Source organism: Talpa europaea (assembly GCF_964194135.1).
Source record: "Talpa europaea genome assembly, chromosome: 11".
NCBI lineage: Eukaryota > Metazoa > Chordata > Mammalia > Eulipotyphla > Talpidae > Talpa > Talpa europaea.
Genome location: NC_140078.1, coordinates 94,649,132 through 94,661,457, shown reverse-complemented (window position 1 = coordinate 94,661,457; position 12,326 = coordinate 94,649,132). Strand labels below are relative to the sequence as shown.

Sequence of the window (12,326 nt, the reverse complement as noted above, 5' to 3'; positions counted from 1 at the left end):
CAAAATTTTTTTGACCAGCAAATCTATTTGGCATTATTACTGCTTGACACTATAACACCCCATGTAAACGAAACCAACAGACCAATACACCTTGTTGATATTACAAATACATTCTTTACCTTCGGAACCATTTTTTTTGAATGACCGATGTTATCTACATTTCTAGCTGCAACAGCTGTGTTCAAGATTACGCTAGATAATGTTATATGAAATTTGATGCCCAAAATTTATTTTCAGTATGGTAATTATTTTCAACAGCTTGGAACAACTTATTTTAGAAGTAGATTTAACTACCTGAAGCCAGGAGCTTGTAATTCTTATTAACTGTGAAAATCATATCATATCTATACTTTCAACTGTTCAAAATGCTATAGCAGTATTATTATAACCAGACATGTATATAACTTTTATTATCTTGTTTCTATATCAAAGCAATCCTATTAGAGAGGGGAGGTATTATTATTCTAATTTTATGAAAGAGGAAAGTAAGATTTTTATGAAAACCCTTAACTTCCCAAACAGATTAGTAAGCCATGGAATCAGTTCCAAATATAGGTTTAACAATTCAAAGTTCAGTATTCTCTACTATCTAATCATTAGGACACCTGCCTAATCATTCTTTATACTACATGACATTCATATCAATGAGCATTAACCCCAATTTGCTCAAGTTTTAAGGAACTGAAAATCATTCTCGATTTCAGATAGACACATAAGACTATTTGTTCGGTGCACCTGACGTCTTATGTTTAGATAGTCTAGAAATTCACAAGAAACCTGCCATTGTAGAAACATATTTATAGTACTTCCCTTGAACGAAGAGATGGTAAAAGGGAAGAATGTGTGGTCAACAAAGACTGTGAGATCAAATAAATTTTCATAGGGCGCCTTAAACAATTCTTAACCATGGCATGTTCCATCCTAGTTAGAAGAAAATGCAGTAGATTCTGCAGCATATGCTACATGCTGAAGGATGAGACAAACTGTTTTAGATCTGATGTTGACTTCAGGAGCTAATATTGAAAGCTTTAACTACAAACATTAATGTTAAATTAAAAATGTAAATATTTCAAAACCACTTGTCTGGCTAGTTCTGAATAAAAAAGTTAAGCAAGAACATCTTCATTTTTATGATTAGAAAACAAAGTTCAGAGAAGGAAGAAAGGAAAAAGGTATATATAAATCAAAGCACAGAAACCAGAAGTTATGGGAGAGAAATTAAGAGCAGACTTTTATATTAAAATAAAAAATTATAAAACTATAAATTAAGAAAAATATATAAAAATATAAAGTAGGGTAAGGGGGTGTTTCTTCAGGTCTTTTAATTTGGGTGTTAAGTCAGATGTCTGACACCCATTTCTGTGGACAGCAATGATGAGAGAAAATGCAGGATAGACAGACATGCTGGGAGTTTGGAAGCAAGTTTTATTTTTACCTCTTTTTGAGCAATGCCCATTCTGTCTCTCCAGTGCATCAACACAAGGTCCACCTTTTCTTTGGCAAATTTTTCAACTTCTTTAGCAGCTTTCCCAGCTAGTCTTTGCCACTCTGGAACTTTGTTAAATTTTCCGTATTGATCCTGTAATATAGTGTTGAAATTCATTAAAGTCCTGTTTACAAATTTATTTAAAAATCTAAGTATAGCCGAGTCATGGTATTTTACAAGATAAAATAATGTATGCTATAGCTCACTATAACTCAGTGAGAAACAAGGTGAAAATTTCTATAATAAATTATGCTTTCACCTAGAAATTTTACTTTTCTAGTTTCAAGATGATTCCTTTTAGAGGAATGGCTAGATGCAAGTGGGAGATGGATAAGATAAAGAAACGGGACACACATGCAAAACAAAACATTAGGATGAAAGTGTATCTTGAAAGATGTTTAAGTAGTTTTCTCAGAGATAGCCCAGTCATAATCATTAAAATAGCTCTGGTAGGGAAAAAAAGTCATCTCTAAGTTCATTCTTTTAGTTGGCCTCTTTGACACACAATTATTCATTTCATATTACATGCAATCACATTATACAATTGAAGATTTTTTTTCTAGAAATCCATTCCTGAATGTGCAAATAAGCTTAGTTTAGAGAAACAAACAAGATTTCTACTACTTACTAGATTATGGTTAAGAGTTGCACAAATTTGAAAATATACTAAAAATAACTGAATTCTACAGGCAAACCAAATGAATTTTACAGGATATAAATTTGACCTCAATAAAGCTGATAATAACATAAGAAGTGCTACTTTTCAATACAGTGCATTTTTGGTTTATTTCTAAAATTTTTATAACGTTTCAGAAAATAATGCTCTCTTCAACCTGAAAGACACCAACGACCATCATACTTACCATTGCTATTTTCACATTATCTCTAACATGCATCCTATCAGCATCTTTCTCAGGAACTGGATCTGAGCTGTCCAAATATGCCAGCAATCCTGGTGGCTAAAAACAAGAAATGAAAACAAAATACAAAATCCACCTTTAAAACAATGGTGCAAAAGTTAGCCTTTAAAACCCAAATAAATTAATAGCTAAATAAAGTTTAGCTATAGAGGCTTAGCATTTATTATAAGGCAACTTCTATATATATCTTCTAAACTAAAAACAAATTTAAAAAGCCCTTTAACAGTATAAATAACTTACTTTGTGCAATTTTATGCAATTTCAGTGATTCAACTGACTTACCAAAATGCGTTTCAACAAGTTTGCTGCAGTTGCATTATCAGCTGTCCAGAGTCCCACTAAATGTCTACTTAGCTGTCTGAAAAAAGCAGACGTTGAGAAAGGTATGCTGCCTTATCTCAGCTAGAACAGAAAGGAATTTTTCAGAACAAAATATCATATAAGAAATATGACTATCAAAAAATGAATCATTCTGATGTTAAATACTAAAAAATAATATTTTAGTGCAGAAAGACATGAGATAGTACCTCTAATATTAGAATTACCATTAATTAGGAAATTAGAATTTTCAACAAATTAAAATGCTGTCCTAACTCATTAATTTTCAATGGACTTGAACATGAATAGGCTGCTATCCCATTTAAAGGTAATTTAAATTTAAAATAAATTAGACTTGATGTTGGTTTTGCATAACAAGTCCTGATAGATCAATTAAAGCATCTTGGCATTCCTTGTGATTCTGAACACGAGCAAATTCAACAACTATGTCATAATATATAACTTTTTGCCAAGGTCAAAGAGAGAAAATATTATGAGTGCTGGAATTCGGACATAGGATATAAAGCTAATTATTTTATTGATTTAAATAAGAAGTGAAAATAAGCTCTATTTGGTTCTAAAAGAAAATCTAAGATCCATACTGAATGTGTATCTTCATCATTTATTAATCTTAATCTTAAACTGACACCTGTTTACCATGTATTCCACCTGATGAGAGGAGAATACATTTTATTCAGCATTAACCCTTCTAAACTCATAATTCAATTGTCCTTTGTTGTAAGAATGGGCATAAAACCTAAAAAGGAAATAACCAAATAATCACCTGCAGGAATATGTTTTTGCACATATTACAGTGCCAAAAGAAAAACAATTTAATAGAAAAACCCAAATTGTATTTTATTCTTTCACCAAAAAAAAAAAAACAAAACAAACTCCACTGTTTATTCCTGTGCCTATTTGAAAGCTAACATTAAAGTCATTAAACTTATAATTTCCTTCACTGGTATTTGATAGTTATTGTATCATCGATTCCTAAAATGCTTTTAACCAGGGATAAAGGAGATAACAATTTATAGTAGCAATTTGTAAAAGATAAAGCAATGCAGATGGAAAGTGGCCTATATGCCACGATATGACAAACTGACAGTTTTTCAGTACTTCGACCAATCACAGTAGGGAATGTAATTGATTATAATAAAGAGGAACACAAACTCCTAACATGGTAATTTAATGCAAGAAGACATCAAATTGTCTCTATTGTAATGAAAGATGGTGTCCAGCAGTGCTAGTAAGGCAGCACACCAACAAAATAATCTCCCTTTTTTATCTTTTTGTCCTCTCAGGCAACTGATTACTCCTGTGAGCTAACATTTACAAGTGAGGGATGCATATAGTTTCCTGTAATAGCATAAACAGCGGAAAACCATTGGCAAGACAACACACTGCTACATCTAATAACTGGACAGAGGTGATAAAGTATCATAAAGTATACTAAGTCAGAAATTTATATTATTATTTAAAAAGTCAAAAAGAGCACGATTAAACATATTTATGATACTCTTTTAAAGCATTATGACTCATAAGTCATAACGCGGTATGCTAAGGATATGTGAAAGGGCCACAGGGCAGGAATCATAAAGAAAGGTTAAAAGAGTTGGAATTCATGCAGCCTGGAATAAATGAACAGACTTATGTCTTTCTTATAGTTGAATGATTATTAGAAAAAAGATGATGATTTGCTAAAATACAAATTATTTAACTATAAGAGATTTAGGAGAGGCTGGTTAGGTAGTAGGTTTTCATTATTACTCAAGTAGAGTGTACCTAACTGACCAAGACATCTAAAAATTGTGCAGGGTTTTGCAAGGGGTCATCTGCATGCAACATGGCCAGAAGGAAACACAAGGAGAAAAGGCCTGGGCACATGATTGTAGTTCCAAAAATTTTAGACCCTCTTTACATGTTCCAGTTCTATGACTATGGGTGTAGAGCATAACAATCAGATATTGGGGGAAAAGTAAGCACACTTTCTATCCCTCCCAGGTTAGCCAGTGGCAGGTTCAATGATCATCTGAACACATTCCTTCTTTCAGGAAAGTAAAAGGAGAACTGGGTAACTCAAAAGAAAATGAAACATTTATATAATCCAAACACCACCTACTCAGTTTGTTTAATATAATATCTGAATCCATTCTCTAAACAGCAAGTTAACTGATAGTAAATTAAATTTAACCTACCTATTTGTAAGCATCCTTTGATCTGAGCTTATTGTAAACATCGAAGTATGCAAGTGTCGAGGTAAGGCACCTTCACTTAGGGCAAGCTCCTGCATTTTTGTAGCAATTTCTTTGTCACCTTCCTTTGGAAAAAGGGTAAGATGATCCCTAGAGCAGCAATCTAGCAAGCTATCCTAATTTTGTAAAGCTTAGTTTACATTTCTAGATAAACTAGTCAGTATACAATAAAAATTTAAAATGCGATCTTAATTACCCAAAAATAACAAAGGTAAGTTAGTAGTAAAGCAATTTTTATAATATGGTTTCTTTGGAATGAAGTTAAAATGTTTCCAGATACATTTATAAATTAAGTTTTGCTGAATTTATTATTAAAATTAAGTTCATACTCTTGAGTATATATCAACTAACCAAAGGGAGAAGTGACTCAGGGAAATCAGCAGTTCCTACCACAGGTGTTCACAAATGTGACTTGCTTTTGTTTTTAACAATATGTTCATCTGATGGTGAACACAATTCTTTACTTTTTAAATAATGTGATAGAGAGGTAGTTCTTTTTATTCTGATCTCATTTTGCTTATAAGGACTCACTTTGGCAACAGGATAAGAAGGAACTACTAATTAAAGCTAGTCACAGAACTATGAAATAAATAAGCAGTGTGATATTTAAAACCACCTGTCAAAACGTAAAAGCACACAATGTTAGTGAAAAAATGCACAAATATATACTACAACTGAATATGTAGCATTTATACAAATATGCATGTAGTATGAGTATGTTACATATGTCATCTTGACAGATGAATATGTAGCATGTAAACGAATATATACATAGTATGGATATGCACATATGTCATTTTAAACACCACAAGGTCTGAAAGGAATTTTACCAAAATGCTAATAGCAGTTATCTCTGGATGGTAAAAACACTGGTGATTTGTTTTATTCCTTGCTTTTTTTTTCTTGTATGGCCCAATGTTACTTCAAAGATCATAAGCTGCTTTTAAACAATCAGAAGAGAATAAGACTCCTGCCTACCAGGACTTCAGAGAAAATAATCTTCTAGTCACTGACTAGGAATCTGGTGTGTGTGGCTTATACTTAAGTCAAAAGTCAACATTTAGATTACAGCTGGCATTCAAATATTTCTGAGTGAATGGCAACATATTGATAAATCAGAGTCAGGAATACACTTCTGTTTGGTCTCTTTATCCTAATTGTCCTTGGCTACTTCAAGCTCTGTAAAGTGAGAGATACAGTATTTACAATGAAAGCTAAAATTAAACATAGTACCCATTAGCTAGAGGGGAAAATTAGCTCATAGTTGTATATACACACTATTAGTGTACATAAACTTTGAGGTTCCAACCAGTTTAATGCCTATATATAATTTCAACAGTTAATGTAAAAGTGTACTAATTCTGTTTATTACTTAGTTACGTGTAATATTTGTTTAAGCCATAATGATTGAGTTTTTTTGATAAAAGGAGTACTCTTACATTTTATCAAAATTATTGCTCTGACAATAAAAGAATACAAAATTCAAAAGCCATTTAGATAGATGTCGTGAACATCCAGTATATGCAAGCTGACATTCACACGCATGATTTCATTATCTAAAAAATCAAGGCTAAAGCAACTACCTTGCAGAAGCAATACTGTGTGTCTGACAATATCATGTGTTCTGATCCCTAGAGCTTAACTACAAATGTACGTTAGCCTGAGAAACTAATTTTTTGTTATCATTCTTTGTTGGTACCACTATGCTCTGAACTAACTCCATTAATAGGTCTCTAACGTAACCTCAGTATCTAAAGTTTTTAATATTGTCATCACTACTCCCTCAAAAAAGATTGAGAAATGCCAACTGTTAATTCTTTTAAAAGAACAAAAAAATGTAGACACACATATATTTACTCTAAGCCCATTTAAGAATCTTAAAGTCATAGTTTATTATTGTGTATTGTTTTTACAAATAGATTAAAACTAATTTCTACATAAAAACTGAAAATTACTTTTTTACCCAGAAAAATTGCAAGTTTCCCATAAAAAACTAAATCGTTCACGTTTAAAATTCAAAATTGTTCTCTCACCTCTATTATTGCCTTCATAACCAATCCAGCTCCCTTTATAATTGCCATGGAAGGATGCTTTAAAATGGGGAGGGGAGGAGAAAATTGGGAAATCACAGAATAAAACAATTTCATTCAATGAATTTAGCTGCTGATCTTCAGAAAGATACACAATTTTATGCAAGGTATAAGCCATAAAATTATTAAAGATACATTTCAATGTCAGATTGAATTTGGTTAAGTATTTTAGGTATTCTTACAATGTATCTTTATATACTTAAACCAGAGTTAACATTAGTGGGAAACAGCTGCCACTTATTTGAATAATATACATTATACTTACAAATGATACATATCAAACAGCAGTGATTTAAAAATAACTGCTATTTATAATACAAATTAATAACAACAAATACATAAATATCATGTACACAGTAAATACTAGAGTACTGTAGAAAAAAACAAATGCTTCCCACTGTTCACAGATGGTCCTGCTAAAGCACATCTTATTATTTGGGCAAAGGAGTCAAAACAATGGTCACAAGGAATCAACAGCTCTACATGAAATACTAAGAAATCTGTGGGATGTCATGTATTAACTTGATAATGTTCTAGGCTATACTTATTTATCAGCATTTATCCAGAAGCACAAGTACATCATTTGAAAGACAAACTGACCCCAAAAGCGGTTCTCTTAGTTATCTGATAAGAAAAACACAAGTTCTCACCTGAAAGAGTTTAAAGAGGGTTCTTCCATTGGAGGCTACCATCTCTAAGAGCATATCAAACTGCTGCCCTTCTGTTGTCTCGCTGTATGGAGCACAGAGGGCAAAAGTAAGGAAGTCCAAGAGTGAACTAATGACCAGGGCTCCTGTCCCATGATCCTGAAACAAAGTAACATAGGCCTGGCTTAGCACAGAGAGTTTCACTGAGAACCTAATAATTATGTGTCCTTTCGGCTATTCTCTATGTAACAAGCAAACATTCTTGTTTGGGGCTCTTTGTCTGATGACATTATGTGGCACCTGTTATAATAAATATAATAAAATCACTGCTCAAATACCTTGCAGAAACAGAACTGAAAATCAGCCAAATTTCAAGAGAATAGCCAAAAATCCTCAAGCATATAACTAAATGTGCATTTGTATAAAAAGCAATCTTTAACAATACTTGCAGAACACTGGCAATATATACACGTACCTTCTAGATGTTATCAATTTGCCCATCTCCAAACTGTTACCAACGAACAACCAGCAAAATTCTGGCTCAATTTTTTAAGAGATTAGTTTATAATGAAAGTTTTTAAAGTAAGAGAAAAACAGCAAAAATCAGAAAATATCACCATAAAAATCTAGGGCTCTACAACTTATCCTCCCTAGACAAATAGATATAGTCCTAAAAAAGAGTATTTAATTACTCGTATCAAGCTGGGCCAATACTAACCAAAGTTGGGGTGAAAAAAAGTAATGTTGGACTTTCTGAACACCTTTTAATAACAATATGAATACATTTAATTATATCTTACCACATGGGAATTAAATTTCTCCAGTAAGTTTTCCAGAAACTTCTTTGAAGAGAGAAGAGAAGCTTTGTTTAGCTGTTCTTGTCTTAAGTCATAGTCATCATGCATGGGCTATTGATTAAAAACAGTGATAATTTGTGAGGCATCCCACATGCTGGCCCCACACAAAGTCATTCATAAAGAGTGTTCATGAACACTAACAGAATTAAAACCCCACCTTCCAAGTTTAAGGCAAAAAGGAAACTCGTGATAAGACAAGCAGGAAGAAGTGATTTCCTTGGGTGTGATGAGACTTCAGAATTAATGTGCCCAGCAAAAAGGGATGCCAGTATGAGGATTAAGAATGAAGTTTAAATCCTAATTCTGCTAAGAATTGTTGACCTCTGTCAAGGTTATAGCACTTAAATTCTCAAAGTCTTATTTTCCTCAGTTGTAAAGTGGGAATGACAGTACTTTTCTTACAGTTACAAAGCTAAATGAGACAGTTCTTGTAAAATACATAGCCAAAATCTGATAAGAGGTTACAGGTGCGATTGCTTCACTGTTGTTATTGTATGTTCTAGTTATGTGTCAACTGTTAAAACAAGACAATAGGTCCAAAATGGGGTTGCTTATGTTAAGCCCCAAACCGAGACTCAATTACTGTTCTGGCTATTCCAGAAATGGAATCTTAAACCAGCAAATCAGGAATCGCTTGATCAGCACTGACTCGGTAATCTGCCAAACATCCCTGCCTTCTCCCCTAAAGGAAAGTGGCCTTGCTGTAACCACTCTGCCTTCTACTAGTGCAATACCCTTGTTCCCACTCCCTCTGCCTACTTCAGAAGTCTTTCACTTTGGACAGCTCCTGGGAGCGCCTTTCTTTGCAATTCAAGAACCATTGAATAAAGCCAGTAAGATCTTTAAAATTTATACAGTTGAATTTTTTAACAGCATTAATTCTTTCAATGGAATTATTTAGAGCAGTAAAAATGGAATTTCTTGAATTTACTTTTGGGAATAAATGCGAAGTTGTAGCAAGTGGTTACTTAGGTTTATTCTGTATCACTAAGGCTGCCTAAAACACTTTGCACAGATGGTCCCTGACATATAAGTGGATTCATTTCCAATTTTTCAACTTTACAAATGGTGTGAACAGCAGCGGATATTCAGTAGAAACTGTACCTAGAATTCTGTATTTTGACCTTTTCCAAGGTAGCAGAAAAGATACTCTTTCATGATGTTGGGCAGCAGCACCTAGCAACAGCTCCAAGTAAGTTGTGCCAAGTCATTCAATCAACTACATGAGATACGTGGCACATTCGATGGGACAATAAAACTGTTCTGAGCACATGTAAGGCAAGGCTAAGGTATGACATCTGCAGGGAAGGTGTACTAAATGTATAAATAAATTTTTGACTTATCAGTATTTTCAGTTTACAATAGATTTATCAGGATGTAACCCCACCGTAGGTCAAGGAAGATCTGTATAAGGAAAAAAGCCCCAAAACTATACACAAAACTGAGGCAAATCAGCAATGTCAAAATAACATTGAATACTGAATAACTGCCTCTCTCCCATACGTGCTGTCACCAAGTCAGATCTTAACCTCTCAAACAGCTTTCAATTGTGCCTTGCCTTTCTGAATTCTTATCACTGTCCTACCTCTCCATCTCATTTTTTACTTGGTCTACCTACACCTAATTTTACTTCTAATGTATTGTCCACATGGTACCCATGAGCTTTCTAAACTTTAAGCATAGCATGTTACTGCTCCCGTTAAAAAAAAATCTTCAGTCATTCCTTACTAATGGATATAAATCTGCTTCCTTTGTCTAATACAAAATGCTTTTATGACTGTCTTTGCATACACCTCTAGCTGTATCTCCTAATCCCACACACTCTCATTATCCAACCTTATTATCCAACTACATTTAATTAGGTGCTGCTTCCCAAATATGCATAGGTGTATGCTAACCCCACACCTAGGAAAGCCTCCCCAAAGGCAGGGGATCTTGAAGGCCTGTCCATCAAAGTTCAGATCAAGTAGAAGGCCTTCCAGAAAGTTTGGTCTAGAATTTTCTATCTTCTCCTCACCACAAAACCAAAATGAAATGCTGTTTTAGGGATCCCATGGATCCTACTATTTTATATTATACACATAAGCCCACAAGACTATCAGCAATTTCATGAAGGAACTTTCATGAACATCTTTGTATTTCTAGTGTCTAGTACAGATCTTGGTTAATAGGATGTGCTAAACAAATGTTTAGTGCAATAAATAAATAGCTATGGGAGCAATTCAGAAAATAGAGAAAAACGAACTCCACTGGTACAATGTACATCTGGGTTTGTGGAAATGTAAACCATCTATTCACTTAAGAAAGCCCAGTTTCCTTAAGAGCAAAGCCACTTACACACATGAGGGCACAGAGCATGTCGACAGCTGCGTGGATGACCCCATTGTTGCTTCTCTTGAGTGCTTTCACCACCTTCACACCGAGACGCTCCCGAAACCTGGCAGAACAAAGAACCACAAGCAGATAATAGGAACATCAGACCATTATTTATTACATTGTTTTAATAGAACATGATAAGTCACCTTAAGTTTCCATTGCATTATTATAGAAATCACATATTTTGAATCCCACCTCTGGAACATCAGTTTTATAACAGCTTTTTTCTTTCAGGGTAAAGATGTTTTTATTAAGTTAAATAAAGCTAACAGGAAAGAGTAATACCATGAGCATGTATGGGACCACACTCCAATTCAACTCCACTTGTCCTTTTTAATTTCTCATGAATAAAAATTGCCGTTATCACCATATAAAAGGTATAAGGTGTAGTCATATAAAGTGGTAAGTGGTTGATTATTTACTATTTTGAGTTGCTTAAATTCCCTAAAAAAGAGGTTTTAGAAGACAACTTACCTTGGAAGCTGAGTAAAGGCTAGAAAGCCAGCCTTGGAAGCAACAAGCCTCCTCACAGCCTGGAACTGACTCTCAAGTTCTGCATTTGAAGCAACAACTTCTCCCTCTTGGGACAATAATGCTGTTATTGCATTATTGATCAGCTTTTCTTTGTTTTCTGAGAAGAGACCCTAGGTAAAGAAAGAATATTTCAAAAAAGTTTCCACACCAAAAGTTAGTAGTAACAAAGTATGACACGATCTGTCTTACATCTTGTGTCACTGCATGCAGAACTCCACTGTATGAAATATTAGCATTGAACCTGAATACGGCATCTGCAAAATTGCCATCTGCAAGGAGATAAAAATGTTCAAAAAGATTTAGAGGTTGTGTTCTAATTCTTAAAAGGACAGATGAAAACAAAACTACATTCAGGTCGATACTTACTTGGAGGTGTAGCGAGGAACCTGAGATGCAGGCTCTCTACTTCCTCATCAACAGGCATGCTGAGAAGGCCCCATCGCTGACCTTTATGGGTCGGTGTCATTTTCACACAAACATCTCTATTACCGGAGGCTCTTACTCCGTCCAGCAAACTAGCTAATAAGGAATCCCTAAGCAAGTTTGAAAATAAAAAGGTTTTAGGAATGATAAAAATTCACAAGGGGTTTGATTTAGAATACAGCACAGTCCTTTAGCAGGCACTCTAATTCCCTGGGGACAGGGGAAGCACAAAAGAAGAGGGAATTTCAGAGAGAGCCTAGTTTTCTATACTTACTCTTCACTTTGCTGCCATATGACCTTGTACAAGTTACCTAGGTACTAGAACTTTAACATTTTTCTGGGTTTTTTTTTTAAATTTTAAGATTATTTTAACAGTTTTATAGAGATTGAGGTATAACTTACAATCACAAAATTCACCCA

The 12,326-nt window shown here is 34.0% G+C and overlaps 1 protein-coding gene across 2 annotated transcripts in view; it reads right to left on the bottom strand.

Moving 5' to 3' along the window:
• The window catches only part of DNAJC13 (DnaJ heat shock protein family (Hsp40) member C13), a gene marked incomplete at its 5' end in the record, with an annotated part of 83,012 nt that overhangs the window by 54,618 nt on the left and 16,068 nt on the right, over positions 1-12,326 (bottom strand). For both annotated transcript variants that reach the window (XM_084247098.1, XM_084247097.1), the window contains 11 exons: positions 1,436-1,579; positions 2,350-2,445; positions 2,689-2,764; positions 4,923-5,044; positions 7,013-7,069; positions 7,720-7,875; positions 8,517-8,624; positions 10,911-11,010; positions 11,424-11,593; positions 11,673-11,752; positions 11,850-12,016. In XM_084247098.1, the coding sequence (XP_084103224.1) occupies positions 1,436-1,579; positions 2,350-2,445; positions 2,689-2,764; positions 4,923-5,044; positions 7,013-7,069; positions 7,720-7,875; positions 8,517-8,624; positions 10,911-11,010; positions 11,424-11,593; positions 11,673-11,752; positions 11,850-12,016 (1,276 nt within the window). The remainder of the gene's footprint in view (positions 1-1,435; positions 1,580-2,349; positions 2,446-2,688; positions 2,765-4,922; positions 5,045-7,012; positions 7,070-7,719; positions 7,876-8,516; positions 8,625-10,910; positions 11,011-11,423; positions 11,594-11,672; positions 11,753-11,849; positions 12,017-12,326) is intronic.